The sequence below is a fragment of the Plectropomus leopardus genome, chromosome 4, assembly GCF_026936395.1.
Source record: "Plectropomus leopardus strain MGB_pleo_1.0 chromosome 4, ASM2693639v1, whole genome shotgun sequence".
In the NCBI taxonomy this organism is placed as follows: domain Eukaryota; kingdom Metazoa; phylum Chordata; class Actinopteri; order Perciformes; family Serranidae; genus Plectropomus; species Plectropomus leopardus.
The window spans coordinates 24,947,673-24,967,311 of NC_142179.1; the positions used below are offsets into that span (position 1 = coordinate 24,947,673).

The window sequence follows — 19,639 nt, forward strand, 5'->3', positions numbered from 1 at the left end:
AATGTGACTCAAATCAGATGAATGTCAGTCTTGGAAACCATTTCCTCATGAAGGAGGAGGGGCAGGAGGAAAAACAGTTATCAGACTCCAAAGTCCTCTGATAGCTTCCTCTCTACATTAAAACAACAGTCTGTTGAGAGTCCTATCTGGTTTAGAGACTTCCCCTCTGCGCTCTGTCTACAAATATGAGTTCTTCTACGCATGATAATTTCTGTTAAATGTTACGGCTCTTCACTCTTATCACTTCCCTCCGTCTTCAGCCTAGAGAGGCTTTGGAAACCGTATCTCTCGCTCGTCTACAGAAAGCATAACAATAACCATGACACAATAGCTGCCAACATAATAGCAGTTACATGAAGCACAAATGAGGAAAGACAAAAGATGTTTCTCAGTGCTTTGCTGTTTCCCCTCTCCTGTCTTATCCTTTATGTTGTGCTTCTCTGACCTTATCTCTCCTCTCCTCTCCACTCCTCTTCTCCCATTAACGCTTGTTGTCACCGCTGTATAAGCTGATCGTCATTGCTAGCCTTAAGTGCTCGTGTGCAAACTCACAGCGAGGGTTATCTGACCCTGGTTCAATCAATAGGACTCAACAGCCTTGTGTGTCCTTTTTGTCACTTAATGTTAAATTCCAAAGCAAACAATACGTGTTGGCAAAGCTGAGATTTGACTATTAGCCTGTTTTCACACTTCGAATTTTCCGCATTGAGCAGCACGGTTCATTACATCATAACAGTTACTATGAAAAGCCTAACAATGCAGTGCTGACCTTGTGAAGAGAGTGCTATGAATATATTTTGATTAAAAGGGCATAACGTGTGTCAGTTAATATATATATATATATATATATATATATATATATATATTTTATTCTGCTTTTCACTAAAAGATACTCTTATGCATTCTGCTCCTGCTTTCCCACTTAAATTTCTGCTGGTGACCCAGAGACAGCCTCTTTGTTGCTCTGGTCAGAGTTGATTGTCCATTTTACCCGCAGCTATTTTCTCTTGAATGTGCCTGGACAGACGCCTGCCTTTTCTGGCAGCACTGTACTCATTGGGATTCCCAGTCAATACTCTAAAAGGGCAACGTGGACAGATGGCATTCAGTCAAAACACAAGGCAGTTTAGCTTAGCTGTCACATGACGCAACCTTTCGCCCCCTTACTCAGCAGAGAATTGAAACCAACAAAAACTGTCTGGTGACACAACCTCCCCTGAATTCTTAAACAGAGAGGAAAAAAAAGGCAAGAATCTGAACTTGCATTTTCATTTAATTAACCCACTTTTTGTTTTATTTTGAAACACTTACTTATGCTTGATTGCAGTGTTCCTTGTTTGGTGACCAGAAAATTTGCTTGCAAGCCAGTGTTTCTTTTACTTTCTCACTTTTCGCTCACTTTCTGTCTGCACCACCCGCTGCAGATGTCCCACAACCCCCAACTGAATGTTATGTCACTGGGAGGAATGCTAAATCAAGCATGCCACACACAAAACCCCAGCACTGCGTGTTTGGTAAGGGGGCGAGTAGATTATTCAAGGTTATCTGAACTCCCTAAATACTCTCTGAACAAGGCAAACAGCCCTCCCCCAGACAAAGTGTACATGTCAAACAAATGGATGAACTGTTCCTGAAAAAATGACAGAGGTAACACTATGCAGCAGAACAGTTAATTAAATAGCCGTTAGTCACATATCAAACAGTTCTGTGGGAAAAGTTTAAAGAAAGGTACCTCCCGCAGCTATCAGCGAGACTCCTTAAGTACAAAGAGAAGTTCAGAGAAAGAATGATGAAGAGTGAAAGAGCAGGCCCTAATTGACACATTCAAAACCACACATCGACCACTAGATAAGTCTGAAGTCCTATTGATAATGTTTGCATTAATAATAGATACGGTACTATTGGCGTAAGAGATTGTAAAGGAAAGTATGAGGCCTCATGAGTAATGAGTGCAGTTTTCCACTATACCATGTTCCCTTAGAGATTACGGTTAGGAAAGTAAATGGGCATATACTAAGCCATGTATTTGAATTAAATGCACAGCTCTTTCTTTCAAGCTCTTGCCCCATCCCTCTCACTACTTGTCCTCCTTCTTCTCTCTCTCTTACTTTCCTCTAACCCCATTTGCCACTCTCATATGTAGCCAGCAGGCTGAGCACGTCTTCACCGAAGCTCAGGCCTGATTAAAGCTGCACACTGCAGCAAACTGTACTGTGTATGAGGAAAAGGTCACCAATTGACACATGCTTCGCTTGCAAAACCAGAGCTTTGCACTATCAGAAAAGACACTTCACTTTGATAACTTGTATTGTAACCAGGGAGACAGAAACAGCCCAGGTAGCAACTTTTAAAGGTATAAGAGAAATCCTGTTCAAAGCTTTTATACTTCTGTCATTGCGAGGACCAGTTTAAGACCTTGAGTGTGACGACACTTTGGTCAGTCCATTGCTTCTTTAACAGGGTGTTTGAGAGTTTTACATCAAAAAACAATAAGATTTAGGTATAAATCTGTGCTAATCAGTCAACATTCTTATATTCTTAGACTTAGACAACTGATGAAATGACTATGTGAAGGCTTGTCCATATATGAGGTGTTTCAGCCCCATTTTTCAGTCGTCCATCTCACGTGTCTGTCAGAGTAGATTTGCTTCTATTTTAATCAATACAGCTGTCTACACAATGCAGTGCCTGAATGGATCCTGTGTCGAATCTGACGGGGGATTAAGCTGCTGCTACTCTGGTAACTTGCTGCTTTTTGCCATGCAGGCGGAGTAAAGTAAAATGGCTTCTGCTGCACAAAATGTAAAAAAAACTAGGATTACTGCCTAGCACTCATAGTTATAGATTACAGGGGGAGTGCAGGCGGCATATCCCCCTCAGTATTTAGAATATGTGCTTTTGCTCACCCCAAAACATGAACTGAGGACTTATTTTGATGAAATAAAAGACATTTCCAACATAAATTGATTGAACATTTTCTATATAACTTCACCATAATGCAGGACAATACATATGTAATGCTTAAAGTTTTCTGGCAGAGGATTACCAACCCTGTTTCATAAAATAAGTAAAATTTTGTCATAATTAGTTTATGAATTATAGTAATGGCTAAAAACATGTTTTGACCTCTAAAATCTAATCACTTCATCCTTGAGTCCAAGTGGAAGTTTGTGCTAAGTTTGAGGAAATTCCCTCAAGGAATTCTTGAGATATTGTATTCAAGAGAAAGAGACAGATGCAAGATCACAGTGACCTTGACCTTTGACTTTGACCACCAACATCTAATCAGCGCATTGTTGAGTCCAAATGGAGGTTAGCACCAAATTTGAAGAAATTCCCTCAAAGCGTTGCTGAGATATGGCGTTTACAAGAATAGAACCTGCAGACATGGATGGATGGACAGACAACCAAAAACATAATGCAGCAGAGAGGCATAAAAAAGTAAAAGTAATGAATCCGTGTTTCAGGTACAGGTTTATGTATGTAGTTGTGATTAATAATGCTGTGTTCGCACATACAAAAGCAGGCTGTCTGTTGCCCCTCGTGAGTCTATAGCTTTGGGCGTATTTGGGTTGAGCTCGAATTTACATACTCAGCTCTGATTATGCCCTTATATCCTGTTATATTTCTTGGGAAATCTATTTCCACAAAGTCGAGCCCTGGTTGCTCATTAAAGTTACAGTAAATCACAGAAAAATCTGACCATATGTGTGAATGTGAGGGTTAGCAGAGTTTTAGTGGGCAGGGAATACACTGAGACTCTGAGACTCCTCACAAGCGCAAGAGCACAAGTGTATGTGTGTGTGAGTGAAAGTGAGAGGGAAAGTGAGAGAAACTGATGATAAAAGTGCAAAAACAATCCTGATTTCTTTCAGCTGCGTCTCAGAAGCTACAGAGAAATGCCATATAGGCCAGTCAGTCTCCCTACAATGTTCCCCCTCAGTGGGGCCTTGAGTTGTCAGATACAACAGAGCAGACTGTTGATTTAGGCCAGTGTGTGTGTGTGTGTGTGTGTGTGTGTGTGTGTGCGCGCCCGTGTGTGTGTGTGTGTGTGTGTGTGTGTGTGTGTGGGTGTGGGTGTGTGTGTGTGTGTGTGTGTGCGCGCCCGTGTGTGTGTGTGTGTGTGTGTGTGTGTGTGTGTGTGTGTGTGTGAAAGAGAGAGAACTACCCTGCGAGTTTTTTGCAAGCAAAGGCGGCCTGCTGCAGAACATCTCCCAAACTAGGTCAGGTTACCTGTACAGTGATCGATTGTCTTTCAGCTCCCCACTTTGATAACCAGTGGCCAAAGAACTCAATCAAAGAGCAGCAAGTGAGCCCAGAGACCAGGGGATATTAATCAAAGATAGAAGTGTTGCATTGATCCTCAGTCAGTCAATACAGTACACATATATACAACTCAATGTTCTTTGGCTTAGGCTTCATTGGGCTAGTGTTACATGAACTGACATGGAAATGGATAGGATAGTTCATCCGCTTGCATACATGCACACACACACATGCTCTCACTACCCAAAGCAGCTCATCCAAATATAGCCCTATTGTCACTCTCTGGACTCAGCAGTCCCCGATGAATAGAAGTTGGATTCATTGAAAGGGTGGTGAGAACACAGAGTGGAGAAGCTGAGAGGAGAAGTGAGCAAAACAGCAGAACAGTAACAAACATGGGTTTGTTGCTTGTTGTATTTTTTTTTCTCAGTTTGTGCAGGATTATGAGAGGACATAACTGCAGCAGAAGTACGACCAGGTGTAAGAAACAAGAGTTGTTCCATACAATGCTTGTTGTCCGTCCATTTACAGACCGTAGATCTCCAGGGTATGTCAACAATTGCCTCCACAGAGACCAGGCAGGGAGTGAAGTATTCCAGTGCAATATGCCACCAAAACCCACGCCAAAATTGTATATTTGAAACCCTTTCAAATATTTATTTTTTGTTTGATTGAGCTCTGGGCTCCACCTAGAACAATCTGAACAGTCTCCAAGGGTGAAATCACAGCCAATCTGGCATCCAATGTGCTCAAGGTAAAATTAAAAAAAGAAAGTATTTCAAGGCATTTTTCCTGGTGTACAGCAAGGAACTGCTGGCCTTTCAAAGTCTAAAAAAATGAATAATAAAATAGGTGAGTATACATTTTTAAATCCGTTTTGGCTTGGGTGTGTTTTGAGCCGTGACCCTTTCTTCATCAGAGTTATGTTGCAGCGAGCTAAGCTTGTCTTTGACATGGCCTGCAGAGTCTGCTGCAGAGATCCATAGCTGTGTGACCAAAGCACTGACCTCCAACCCGCTGCAGTAGCTTTACGGCCCGGATCGATTCTGCGACCCTCCCTCCCTCCCTCCCTCTTCTCTCTCTCTCTCTGTCTCATTATCTCTCCTTCACTCTCTTCCTCCTCCCATTCCCTCCTCCTCTCTCGATCAGTCCCTTGTGTTAAAATGAAATAGGCTTGGGCTAGCTGTGTATCCCCTGTTTGGAGTCAGACAGGCGTCCCCGGGGGATACAGGCCTGTCGTTGAATGATCTTCCTCTGCTTTTATCAACACATCTCTGCGATGGGGAAAAACAGAGCCAAGGAAAGTTTCCTCTGGTGTTGTACTTGAGTGTGCTGTGACTTCAGTGTTTAAAAAGTTTTCGAAGGGCTCTTTCTAGGGATGCTCAGGTTCATTTCTTTCCAAGGCTGCCCAAAAACAAATGCTAATCTGTAGACTTTGTCTCCATTAGCAAGACAAATACGTTTTAAATTCAATTTGCTTGTACAGCATACTGAAGGTGCAGAGAAAATTAAGAACATAACGTGTTGGGTAATGCAACATCCCGATAAATTATCATGATCTGATAAATTATCAGATCAAACTGTGTCAAATCAGTCTGTGTTGCCAAGGTCTTCCAGGACATAGAACTGTCCTATGATGATGCATGACATCATGTACCAGACAGAGGACATCGAGGCAGACAAGGACACTGAGACAGACAGAGGACGTAGAGACAGACAGAGGACATGTTAAGAATATCTCACAGGACGGTCGAAAACCCTCAAGGCAGGATAAAAATCACCAATCAGAGAACATCGTCCGCCCAGCACTGACCAATGACATCTCAGTTTAATTGAATCGTAGTGACACTCTCTTGCATGGCAGCACTTGCCCACTGCAGGAGAATGCGCCACCCAAACAGTAGATTATTAGAGTCACGTTCAAGCTCCGACTGATTGTCTGGGAGTGTGTGGGGTTCGCGTGTGTGCTGAATGGTTGTTGGTCTGCAGGCCAGCGTGTGTCCGTACTGTATGAGTGTGTGCGTGCGCTCATCGAGCTGTTGACCTCAGCGGGGCATTACGCAGCCACAGATAATGAGCTTTAACGTTCTATTTCATCTTTCTCAATAAGGAGGTGCACAGCAGACACCTGAGGGCCTAAAGGTCAGAGAAAGCAACTCAGCCTGAAAACAGATTACACAATGCAGGCAAGCAGGTAATTATCAAGACAATCATAAATCGGAGAGGAGGCGATAGAGTTTCCCTACTTTAGCAGCGTGCTGGTTGGATTTAGTGTAGGTGGAGAGGAATTGGGTTTTTCGCCATTAAGGCTGAGTCTTGAAGGCTGCTGACCTCTATAGAAACAAGATAAATGTGAAGCAACATGGATAAACTTCTCATGAGGAATTTTTGTGCATGGCATAGTAGAACTAATTTGAATTTCATGTGACTGTAAATCATTCTTACTTCTTACTTAAAGAAGTATTTCCTGAATTATTTCTTCTTGTCTGTCTATGCAGTAGAAAGACACAAATACTTTAGAAATTGGTGCTACATGACCTGAGAACACAAAGAAAAAGGTCTGTGGCATTTGCTTTTGCTCAAGAAAACCTACAGCTACCAGAATGCACTGTGCCGCAACAAACTAATAAATGCTACAAATGGTAGGTGATGTAATGCAAACTTGCCTGTTTGACACAATAGCAGCCAGCTGGTAATACACAATCTTGTGTTACAGGTAAATGGTAATGTTTCTGAAAATATTTGAGGTGAGATATGGGCAACGTCGTAACACAATCCTACTTCTTATTTGATCATCACTGTTTAGTTTTATCGTTTAATCCCACTTTTTAGCCTCTGTTTTCAATACCTCTGCTTTGTCTGTGATTTTGACATCAGCCACCTTTCACAGCAGTGTGATACACAGACGGGCCACATCAGTTGATAACACTGCTGGAAGGAGCTTGTCGCAGCTATACGATACACCGCCTACAGCATCAGATTGCAATGCTGCTGGTAACGACATAAAAAGGGCTAGAAGGTCCCTAAAGGTGGATGGGAGGGGTGGTGGATGGGTCTTTCACCCGAGAGCCCGGTGCTTGGTTCCTGTGTGAATGTAGAGCCATATCATGATGTTTTTTTCCCCAAACCTAGCCATGTGCTTTTGTTGACATCCCAGCGTTGCTTGCAGCAGATACAGAAGTCTGCTGACAAAGCTGCCATATGTGATAACTTCGAATGAGAATGTGTTGGAAACGCAATGTAGTTGAGTAATATTGGTTTATATTTGATCAGGGCTGTTTTATTGTTTGATCACAGTTTGGACTGAATTTGAGAGAGGGAAAGAGAGAGGGGCAGACCTGTCACTTGGTTCACTTCTATACTTTTTGTGTCTGTGGTGCGGGGCAATACAAAATTGTGGAAGTACAGCCTGTAGTTCAGGCAACAACCTGAGAGTGAGAGAAACTAGATGATGCAAAACATGTCATCTGGTGGAGTTTCACTAGGAGTGGAGAAGAGATATCAGGGGGAGGGAGGTTTGCCACAGTTCATTTACACATACATTACCAAGATTGTTAAAATAAGTTGGTTGAAATAGGCAAAATACTTGTGTAATGACTCTGGCTAGATGTCCAAAATAGATCGAAACAACACATAGTAGAAAAGTTGCACAAAATGTTTTCGCACTTACAGTAGTGCATTTTATAACTCATATTCTGCAAAATATTCATTTTAGTACACAAAAAGTGAGTTGATTGATTGATGGTTGTTGTGTCTGCCACAAAAACCTCATCAGATTCAATCCGAACCTGTCACATTTAAGCAAAAATCGACAATAATTGAAAGTTCTTTTCTGAAGAAGCGCCCAGTGTCTAATTTTCAGGCAGTTACTGCAACTAACGAACCAGGAAGCGTGTAGTCATCTCCCATGACGACTGGGGTTGGACAGCTACTTGGAGCATTAAACCCACAAACTAAGTCAAGACCCGTCACTGATTGGCACTGGATTCTATCAGCTGCTTAATCATCTGTCACACTGGCACATGAAAAAGTGGCCAAAAGTTTCCCATTCTTAATTAAAAAAAAAATGTAAAAATTCACACGTCGTGAGTATTATTTTTAGTAGTGAGCTTTCAAGGGTCTAACACTTGGTCGAACTCCATTAGGCTCATTAATGAGCTTTTAAATGCTTAGAATTATTCAAATGTCCCACATTTTTTATGCTATTAGACTAATGAACGCAGAGCGCATCTTCTTCGACTGGCTGGATGCGATGGCCAGATGCAGCACACAGTTCTGGGGGGGCAGAAAGACCATGACAGCTGATTTGGCTGATAGTGCAACCACTGTGTTTTACCTGCTCTCAGCAGCACTAACACAAGGAAACATGTCACGGCTGGGTAGGTGTGAATTGAATCCAGCCGCTTGAATCCAATAGAGGCCCCATGCAGCCAACGTGATCCACTAATGTTTTGTTCAGCTTAATTGAGCGTTGTCCCTTCAACTTAGCCTCACATCTTCATCCCACGTCTAATAGCCACAGCTTCGCTGAAAGTCTAATTACTTCACTGGCAAAGTTACAGCAGAGAAATATACAACTTTAGGATGCCACTGGAGGGAGGAAATTGCCGTCAGACAGGAACTCTCGCTAACACATGGATTCAGTTTTCTTTTTTCTCATTTTGCATGAATATAAGGAGATGTTAATGAATCTTCAGATGTGTTTGGCTGTAGCTCATCTCATGCGCACAACACTTAAATCTGTCCATCAAAACAACAAACACACAGACATGCATGCATATGAAATGAAACTCTTTACTGCAAACCGTGCCTACCCCTATCCGCACACTACACACACATAGTACAGGAAACTCTTAATTTGACCTTTGTACCCGAAACCCATCCGTCCCCCACCATTCCCCCTCCCCCCCTTACCTGCAAAGAGAGTCCTGGCGGCAGACCCTCCGTAGCTCCAGACAGTTGGGTTTTTCCTTGTCTTTATAGGAGCAATCAGGCACAATTGTCTGCCTGCGTCGTTCAGCGCAGCCCTCACTCTGGCAGGGGCAGAAGAGCAGCCGGTGGCTGAACTCAGGGGGCACACGGTCTAGGAACAACCTCAGCGCTTTGTGGCAGCGCTTCTTGCTGCACGCTTCACCCTTGTTGGGGTCCTCCTTGCTGCAGGTAGCGATGTAGGCGGAGCGTTGCCTCTTGCAGCTTCCGTTGAGGTTGCAGGCTTTGGCTGCATCAAGACAGGGGTTGCAGTTTCTTTCTGCATCGACACAGTGGAAACCTTTTGGGGCCGCTGTGAGCATCCCTGACAATAGATGCAAAGACGAGAGAAGACACAGTGACTTTAGTGAACCTAAAGTGAAAAAGAGACGTTAGACATAGCAGATACACTTGAAATAATTTTCTCTCTTTTTCGCGATTGTTGGTATTTAAGCAAACACAACCTGGATCAAATGCAATCACAACAGATGGATGAAAATCTTTCTATTGATCCTCTGACTCAAAATATCAATCTGATAAAGTTAAAGTTTGCAGTCGGCTTAGCTGCAAAGTACGATCAACAAATATAAGAATAATCCTTGCATCTCCACCCGTTGGGGAGTTCATTGCAAATGTTAGACTTGAACAGTGAAGGAGAACCCAACAGCAAGCCACAGGAGGGATGCCTGCAGCTAGCCCGCATCCACTCCAACTGAATAATTGATTCAGTCTGTTTCAGACCTTGAGTGAAATATGAATGAATTAAGCAATGATTCCAAATTGGATGTTAATAAATTATTCATTTCCAGGTAATACTATGATGTGATTATAATATTAGTGCATTATAAAGTTGTCTTGGCAAGTGGATTTCCATACATATAATACTCATTATGATGTTTTTGTTATTTGGCTTATAATGCAAGTAACATGACATTTTAATTATGGAGCTAATGTAAATATAAACAGGAGTCCTTGGGAAAATATTGACAAAACGCCTTATTTGTGTGAATACTGGTCAGTGGAGAACAACACTAAATACTGTAACATCTGCCCAAAAGGTGCTAAGCTCAAGGACTTGGCAAAGACTCCACGGTGTAGTACGTGCTGTGCTGTATGATCCACTTGTTTGTATGGTTCAAGTACAAGATTAAGTTCCCTCATATGTATGTTTCCGTCGTAATCAAAAGCTGAAAACATTGCAATTACCCCTCAGGCTGCACATCATATTTGTGGAAAACAGATTATGTCATTAGGTGTGTCTGGGTGTTCTGAGATACTGCATATACTACAGTGGTAGTTAAAAAACACACCTTTTTCCTGAGATATACCGGTAATAAAGCAGGATCATGTTCACTTGTGGCGCCCCTCTCTTGTATTCAGGCTATATTAGAGAAGTTAACCTCCCTCCCCTGTAGATAATGATATTTCAGAGGTCGTAGCAGCATGGTGACACCTAGAGAGATTCATCTCTTATTCAACAGAACCAATCTCACTCTGTGTCTATCAGACGGCCTGGAGCAGGAAGAAGACCATTTATTTTAGAGGGGTGTGCTAGAGATGCTGTGTTGTTTCCAAGTGGTGAATCTCGCCTTATCAATCCTAGAAATGGGAATACATAGAGCACATCACCACAGTGGAGGGATAAGAAATAAGCAAACCCCCAAAATTAATGATTTTGTGGTTTTAGATCAAGTCAGATAAAACGAAAGTCGCTGCCACTGAAGAATAGCAGAAGAATATCGGAGCTTAATCACAGAGAGACGAAAGGGCACTTAAACTAGCTTTCTGTTAACCAGGGCTTTCATTTAAGTATCAAGGTTAAATGTAGCAGGTGCTCTGATAAACAGGCAGAGACATGTCCTGAGTTCAAAAGTGTTCAAAATAGTGTTGTCTTTTTCGTTTATGTTGGAGTAGTAAGAGCGTTAAAGGTAAACTTTGCAGATTTTCAAGCAGATTTGTATCAGCAAAGCGGGTAGTATGTGTACATGAACTGTGGTAAACTCTCCTCCATCTAACCAGTGCCTGGAAACACCCCCTTTCTCCCCAAGCAAAACTCTGCCAAATGACATAATTTACATCGTGTTTCGCTGGCTCTCGGGGCTGTTGCTTGAATTAAAGGCTGTACTTCCATACTTTTGTATTGCTCGGAGACCACCGCCAAACCTGCTGCTGCCACCATGTGCTCAAAGAGTATACAGCTGATCAAGAGACACGCTCGCCCCCCTCGGACCAAAATCCGATCAAATGGTAAAACTAGGCAGAACTGATCGAATATAAATTAAGATTACATTACTACACTGCCCGTTTCTCACCCAAAATGTTTTCAGAAATGTGTTTCAATGCCCTGGTTTTCTGTAATGGTGAGAGTTTGTGAACAGGAAGTGGGCGCCACATTGCTTCATGCAGAGTGAAAATGGAGGCCAAAAAAACTGAGACCAAACTAAGCAGTGCTGATCAAATATAAACAAAGATGCTGTTACTGAGTTGTATATTCCTCGCCTCAAATGTTTTCATTAACATGGTTTAGCCCACAGTTTAACTGTAACAAGAGATCCAGCTGGCCGCCAATGTTTCACACAGACCATTCCACATTACATCAGGCGCATAGCATTCTGGTAGTTTTAGGATTTCTACTTCTTGAGCAGAAGCACCCTTTTTCTCTGTTTACTCTGGTCATGTAGCACCAATTTCAAAAGTATCTGAGTCTTTCTACTGCAGAGACGGCCTAGTTTTGTGTAAGAGCCGTCTTTATTTTGTGAAATACTTCTTTAATTTTCATGACTCTTTTTAGAATAAGACATCACTGTATCATCAATTGAAACTTGTTTATCCTCGCACTCTCAGAGGAGAGAGGATAAACGATCTACAACAGATGTCTGGCAGCATAGCAAACTCAGTCTTGTTAGTGTAAGTGACTGGAAAGGCAGACAGAATTGTGCTCAGATCACATCTCAGATTCACTTATGCGACAGTAACAAACATCAAAACTTAGAGGCAGGATGTGAGACAATTAGTCGACCTCGCTGGGAGGGAGCGGCTTGGCTGAGCTGTGATTATAATGAGAATCAAAAGGAGAGCTGACTCTTGGCACCGGGCATGAAGAGGCCCGAGCCGGGCCAAAGTTTTACAAAAGTGGGCCAAGCTTGGCTGAAGCGGGCCTGAACAGGGGCAGAACGGTCCAGCTGGAGGAGAGGTTAGCGGGGCTGCTGTCCAGTGGTTCAGGCTACATTACATTGATGGATTGCAGCTCCTAAATCTCCCCTGGCCATCTGCAGGCTCTAATGTGGGCCACTGGGGGGGTCCAGGATGAAAAGAAAATAGGAGAAGGATGAGCTACTAAGATTTATCTGACCAAGCAGGGCTGAAGCAGCTTTTGAGGCTGCAGCTTTGGACGAGGTTTTTACTACCTCTGATTGGGAAGCTGAGATTGAATTTGGTGCTCAACCCAAAAAGATGTCCTGGGGCGAGCATAAGACACAAAGCCCACTTGATGGCTCTGACGTGCTTGCACACAAACAGGATGATGGCAAGAGCAAGTGGAGAGGAGGAAGGAAACAACAAAGTGGAGATGGGAGGGGAAATGTGCAGTATTGTGTTACAGAGTTATAATTGATTTTCCAAGTGCATTACAATGAAGTTTTTCAGCAAACATATTCCGCCATAATGCGAGGAGAAAGGGCTTGATAAGCTAATGATACGAGACGTATAAAAATGGAAAAAGCCTTAAGAGGGGAGAGGAGACTTGAGCAGTTGATTGCAGCAGCTGATCATGACAGATAGAGACATGAAATGAGAAGACGCAGACTCACAGAATGGACAGCCACTCACAGAGACATGTTGGAGAGCTTTTAATTAATCCAGCCTCATTCAGGAGATGTGCGACTCTTGCTCGGAATAATTAACCCAGCCCATCGGCAGTGCAATCAACAACTCGCAGGATCACAATAGTTTACACATATCTATGTACCTCGCCGGCTGTTGTACTATGCATTCATGAGCGAGCGCGGCGCTGACTGAATGAATGAGCAGATAAATGGGCGGGTGGTTGCATTGATTGATTAATGGATGTCATAAACACAGCACATCAGTGTCACTAAGTGCAGGACAAGTCATAAATAATATTTTTTCCCATTAAATCTCAGCACCTGTTGGCTGCGGGGTGAGCTAATTTAAATGTTTGTTGCTTTTTTATTTTTTTATTTTATGAATTCATGGAATACAGAACAAGGATTTACAAAAGGAGTTCCAAATGGTCTTCTGTTGTTTACTCAAAACTGCCTCGTGTGCCTCGGAAAATGCGATCTCATAACTGTTTAGTCGATGTCAACAACAGTTAAAGCATCGCCATTGCTTTTGGTGATCCCGCCGTTTGACTGTAAATAGGCTTTTAATAGGGCTCTCTACTCTATGGGCATCATAAATTAGACCCCACTGATGGCAATGTAGTGGAAATTACCATCTATTCTTCCCGCATATATAACACACACACACGGGGGAGAGGAGGAAAGAGAGGGGAAGGGATAAAGAGAAGGGAGTGAAAAAGAGGTAAAATGTGTGACACCACTAGGGAGAGAGATGGAGAGAAACAGAAAATTACATAAGGCGTGTGTTCCAGTGAGAAAAGAGAGAGAAGGATAATAAGGAGAAAGAGGGAGGTGAAGGAGGTGGACACAGCGTGTTTGAATGAGAGGAAGTGGATAAAACATTCACTGTATCTGGATTTTGAGGCCTTTTTTTCCTCAAAGAGTAAGGGATCTTCTTTCCCCAGTAATTGCTCTCTGTCAGCCTAATTTGAATTCTGCATTTCATACATCATCCTATACTCAAGGGACACTGCGCTGCAGAGGGGAGTTCAGCCCAGGTTAGGAAGAGGCTCTTGGCTCTGGGTATGTTCTCAGTAATTAGGAAAGGTGCCAAAGTTTGGATTTAATACGGCCCTGGGTGAGCGTGCGAGAGCTTGTTAGGGAAGTCTTTAGTCCGGACCCTGAGGAGCATGTCAAGCATTTCCGTGTCAAAGGGCTCATCAGTCATTAGCTCTGTACTCTGTGTCGCTGGGGGGTTTCCAGAGGGGTGGAAGGGGGTGCACCAGATCTACAAAATCATCTCCCTAAGCCTTACTGAGCAAGTTAGACATATAGACGTCATCAGAGGGAGATCGGCAGAGTTCATGGAGTCTTCTGTTCTCGGGGATCAACTGAATTTTACCTCTGAGCTTAAAATTATTGCTGCGAAATGAACCGGCATGCGGATGAGAGGGAGAGAGTGAGGAGAGATGGAAATGATGAGAGAAGACTTAATATTTGTATGTGAGAATAAATACATGTGTGTGTAGGTGGGAGTGGGGTGTCCAAAGGAATTTTAAATTATTGTAAACACACTTCTAAATACTTGAGCTGTTTATGAGCATCTGCCTTCAAGTTGAGCTTCCTCTGGTGATATTCAAAGCTTGAGCGTCCTCAGTGGCCCCCTCAGTCTTAATATGCATGCTGTTTAGCTCTTTTAGCCGTCACTGGCTATACTGCATAATGTATTGAAATAATCTAACAGGATGTTTGCATCTGGTGGACCTACACTATATCGATAATCTGCTTCCTTGTTCATTACCACCTTGCAAGTAGGGAAATGCTAACAACAAGAAACAAGAAACATGTTCTGTGGATATTTCTCTGTGGTTTAATTCAAACTTGTTAGAGAAAAAAAAGAATGCTGACTATAACAAAGGTTCTCTGATAAGTGAGCGTGGAACAACTCTCATTACTGATCCACAGAGAGACAAGCTAAGGCTGGGCTAAGGGTAAACTGATTAGAAAATTCACACAGAATAATGAAGCATATAAACAAAGTACATAAATACACAGGCACACACAAGAATACACAAAAACAAGCTTGCACAGTCAGTGGATTCGCTCAGATGCTGAATAACTAAAAAAACTGTATACATGCTAAAAAAGATCTACATGTTTGCCTAAGTAATAGTAATTGTTATGAGGACAATGTAAAAACGTCAAACATTTCAACAGCATGCTGAGCACGCCTGTTGCACTGCTCCTTTTTCTCCCCAGCTGTAGAAACAGCTTTCTGGATTTAATTGGATGGTGGGCACACTGAGCTGAGAGCCGAGAGGTGAGAGGCTTAGTGCTGAGAGTTAGAAGGTCTAACTAAGGGATGTTAAACTTAATTCCTGGAGGGGCCCCTGAATGCAGGATTCTGCGCCGCCCTCTGCTCCTAATAAGTTAATTAGCTCAGCATTGGGTCAAGAGAACAGAATACATTTTACGCAGGGCATATTAACAATTACATTTAATGATATCTTTGCATGCTGGATGTAATATGGAATTCATTTGGGCTTTGATAAGGGTCCTGGGGCAGTGTGGAGGAAAGTTTCTCTCCCACATCCTTCATACATGATGTCATATTGATTTGAGTAGAGGGCTATTGACTTGTTCTGTACAGCAAATCTGCCTTGAAACCAAATAAACAGTGGTTGTGCATCGTAACTCTAGTTCTATGAAAATGGAACTCTTTCTGAAAAGAGCTCTTTGGTGGTGGTGGGGCTCTGCATGCCAGCAAAAAACTGGCTGTTCTCATCCACTGTTTGTATTGTTATGTCCCCGACCTAGGGGAAAACTGGACATAGCATAGACATAGTGGTAAAGAGGTATACATAGTTATGACCCCAGAGGTCATAACACTATGTATACCTATGAAAACCCCACGTAATCACAAGCCAGTAATTTCTGTATAACCCACGTAATTGGGAGGGCTATGTGACACTGACGGGAGTTAAGAAGGTAGTAATATAAAGACCGAAATTCTGCGTAACAAGGCAGGTTGTGGTGGGGGAAGGGTCAAACAGCACAGGACTTTCTCCTAGGAGACCAACCAACAGAACTTTGGGTTATTCTAACACATCACCGTTGTCAAAAATATGTGAAAATTAAGTTGTTTGTGTGTTTTTTTGTGAAGTGAAAATTATATTTAATATATATATATATATATATATATATATAATATATATATATAATATTTCCAACACTATTATTCAAAATCAAACTGAAGTTTCAATTTCAAATTTGACTTTTTCCAATTTCAGATCTATCTATCTATCTATCTATCTATCTATCTATCTATCCCTGACCTAACTTAAGCTTTACATTCAATAATTAACATCATTTAGTGAGAGCTAATTTGATAATAAAAACCATTAATATCTAACGGTTGAATGAGAAGATTATGCAAAAAATATATATTTTCCTAGATTCTCAAATGTGAAGATTTGCCTTTTTATATTAAGCCACTCTTTTGGACTGTTAGGTAGACAAAAAATAAGCAATTCAAATACTTGACCTTGTACTCTGGGGAATTATAATGAGCATTTTCCACTTTTTTTTTCTTGTAAAATTTCATAGACCAAGCAATAAACGATTAATACAGAAGAAAAGTTCCAACACTACTCATCATCAACAAGAGGTTTCTGTATGCATCAAACTAACAAGTAGGATCACATCAGGCACCAAATGTGATTCATTTTCTGAACTAACTAAGCCTGATGGGGCGAGGAGGTGTCTGTCATTGGCAGGTGTGGGACTGTAAACAAGACAAATGTGCCTTCCTGTAACATCTCCATGCTTCATCTTTTTGTTTGATTTTGTTAGATTCCCACTGGTGTTTAGTCCAATTTGATTAGAACAGGGAAATATGCATTAATATTGCTTAATACGCTAAATTCTTACATCAACTGAAGGGGTTTTGGGTAGAAGTGATTATCAAAAGATTTCCTGTGGGAAAGACTCACTCAGCACTACCTTTTATTTGAAGATTTTTTAGGTTACAAAAAGTTACGTGTGTGTATTTCTTTTTGAAGGCTAAATGTGCCTAAGCTTTCCACTAAAGACAGTACAGTTACTGTAAGCGTCCCAGATGTTAAGTAAAGACATATTGGGGGAGTTTAGGTTTGAGCTAACTTTAGAGAGTTCATTCTTGGTAATATTTTAGTGTTTTTATGAACATGTAGCAAAATAATAGATATGATTTTTATATCCCTCCTTTGACAAGATTACTGCTGTAACTGGGGGGAAAAAATCCAATCTGTAATACATGATTGGCTGATACGATCATGATGCTCTGGATTGGACCTGTTGCGAGCTTAAATGCCAAGAAGAAAACACTATCGAGATAAGTTAATGAAATGGTGGTAAAAGGCAACTCCGGGCAGCGGTAAGGTCAAAAATAATACAAAATTGTGGAGAGCTGCTCAATACTGTTATTGCTCGTCTTGGGTTCAGTAGAGAGCACCTGTGAAGTGCATTTAACATGCCTTCATTAAATTTGCTGCATTGTTCTTTGCTTTTTTGTCATTGGAGTGGATTTGGAGTGGTTGGAGACACTGATGATGAGATCAATTACTCTGTACGATTGCTGAAAGGAATATTTTCTGGTTTTATTGAATCTTTTAATTTCTGCTGCATTTAAGATTGCATATAGTGCAGATCGTGCTTTTATGGAGCAGATTTGGCTCTTTTGGTTGTTTTCATAGCCATTGTAGTCATGTCAAAAATGTTGATAATTTGCATGACAGAGGCACTGTCTCCTAGAAATAAACTTCATGAACAACTAATTGTATAATAATAATAATAATAATAATAATAATAATAATAATAATAATGAGAAAATGTTGCTAATTGATGTACCTAGCAAGTCCAAAAAGTTGAGGCTGAATGTATCAGCAAAATGTTTGTTGTATTGCAGTTGTTTTACGCCGATACAGGCAATCTTGAAATACAAACAACCCTTTTTATTAACCCTAACCTTAACCCTAATGAAATATGGACCTTTCCCTAACCTTAACCAAAGTACTTTTGTTTCCTAAAACTAACCCAGCTGGCCAGCAACATCTGTCAATCTTGATATTTTGTTGAAATTAGGTTGTGGTGTCAGGCGACCAAAATTAGATTTCAGGACAACGTCTAATGCCAAGGTCAGTTGATGTAGATTCCTGACAACAGATGATATTAATAATTTGCTGGTTTTAAATTGTGTCTTCCAAATGTCGCATGCCAACGTCATCTTGACATAAAATACCAATTTTTACTCATAAGGTATAGAGAATAAAACCCAACATCTGCAAAACATTGTAATGTGTATGTCCACACAATGTTAAATTCTAACGTGTTTAGACATTTAAAATATCGTACACCCGAAGAGTCCAACAAAGGTCCTCATTCAGTTTGCACGTCTGCCATCCTCCCCAGCCACCTCCTTGTGAAGCGTATGCTACACATGAATGAATGAATGAATGCTTTTATTTTTGTGTCATGCCACCTAGTGGCCCTTCCCCCACTGGATTATATGACACCTTTGCAACAAGATGAACAATAGTCCATAGTACATAGAGTTTCATTACCCGAAAGAAATGTTGCCTTGAAACATAATTCCAGCAGCACAGCATAATTAAGAAAGCAGTTTAGTAACATACAGATGTAATTTCTAGGAGACAGGGCTGGTGACAGGTATATTCACAGTGACAATAAATCTTGAGATAGTAAATTGTTGTTTTCAGGATATTGCTGGAGTCACAATGTGATTTTTTTCAGCTTCAAATTTTCATGTGGGTGCCTTTTACATAGGTTTACAGCACATAACGATGATCAGATACAGTCTCTAGTGTTACTAGTTGTGGGTGCTGATATACTGTTTGCACTCTGTCAGAAGCACTCCCAAAGGAGAACAACAGTGTTTTTCATAGCATTCCCACTGGCTGGTAACCAGAGGTCACTACTAAACAATCTTTCAGTACTGTCCTATTCACATGTTTTCTGCCCTATATAACCTCTGCTCTCTTCCATCTATCATCTCCATCGTCTATCAGATAACCATGCACTCTGCCCTGACACTGACAGCATGACATAGCGACTGGGAGTCACAGGTCAAAGGAGCGAGCAAACCAGACTGCTTAAGCAGAATGAAGAAAAGTGGGCAGGTGGGCATCACACCTCATGACAGTGGGCCAAAAGGTGGGAGTATCTATCTGGCATTGCACTTCTAGGGTGAGATGGGGAACAAGTTTCTTCCAGCTGATAGTGAAGCCTAACTGCATGTGTTTGGTGCTGCATCAACTGAGCTGTTTGTCCATTTTAAGTGGTTATATGGGAGGGTGTAGCTGCTAGGCTTCTCTTTGGGATACATAATTTCCTGTGCCTGCCTGGGAACCAGAGAAACATGACAGTAAGTGTTTTTCATGCAACCTGCTAACTTCTAAAAGCTCCACAAAGTTTGCAAATTGTCAGTGCTTGTAGCAAAATGACAGTATGAATATGTTTCTTTTGTGACGCTGAAGGCGGTTCACTCTGTCTCAACACAAACTACACCTACCATCACTTTAGTGGTGAGAGGCGTGGCATGAGAG

General features: G+C 41.6%; 1 protein-coding gene across 1 annotated transcript in view; it reads right to left on the reverse strand.

Moving 5' to 3' along the window:
• The window catches only part of LOC121944971 (GDNF family receptor alpha-2-like), a 55,211-nt gene that overhangs the window by 17,819 nt on the left and 17,753 nt on the right, over positions 1-19,639 (reverse strand). Inside the window, exon 4 of the mRNA XM_042488953.2 lies at positions 9,181-9,559. Within this exon, the coding sequence (XP_042344887.1) occupies positions 9,181-9,559 (379 nt within the window). The remainder of the gene's footprint in view (positions 1-9,180; positions 9,560-19,639) is intronic.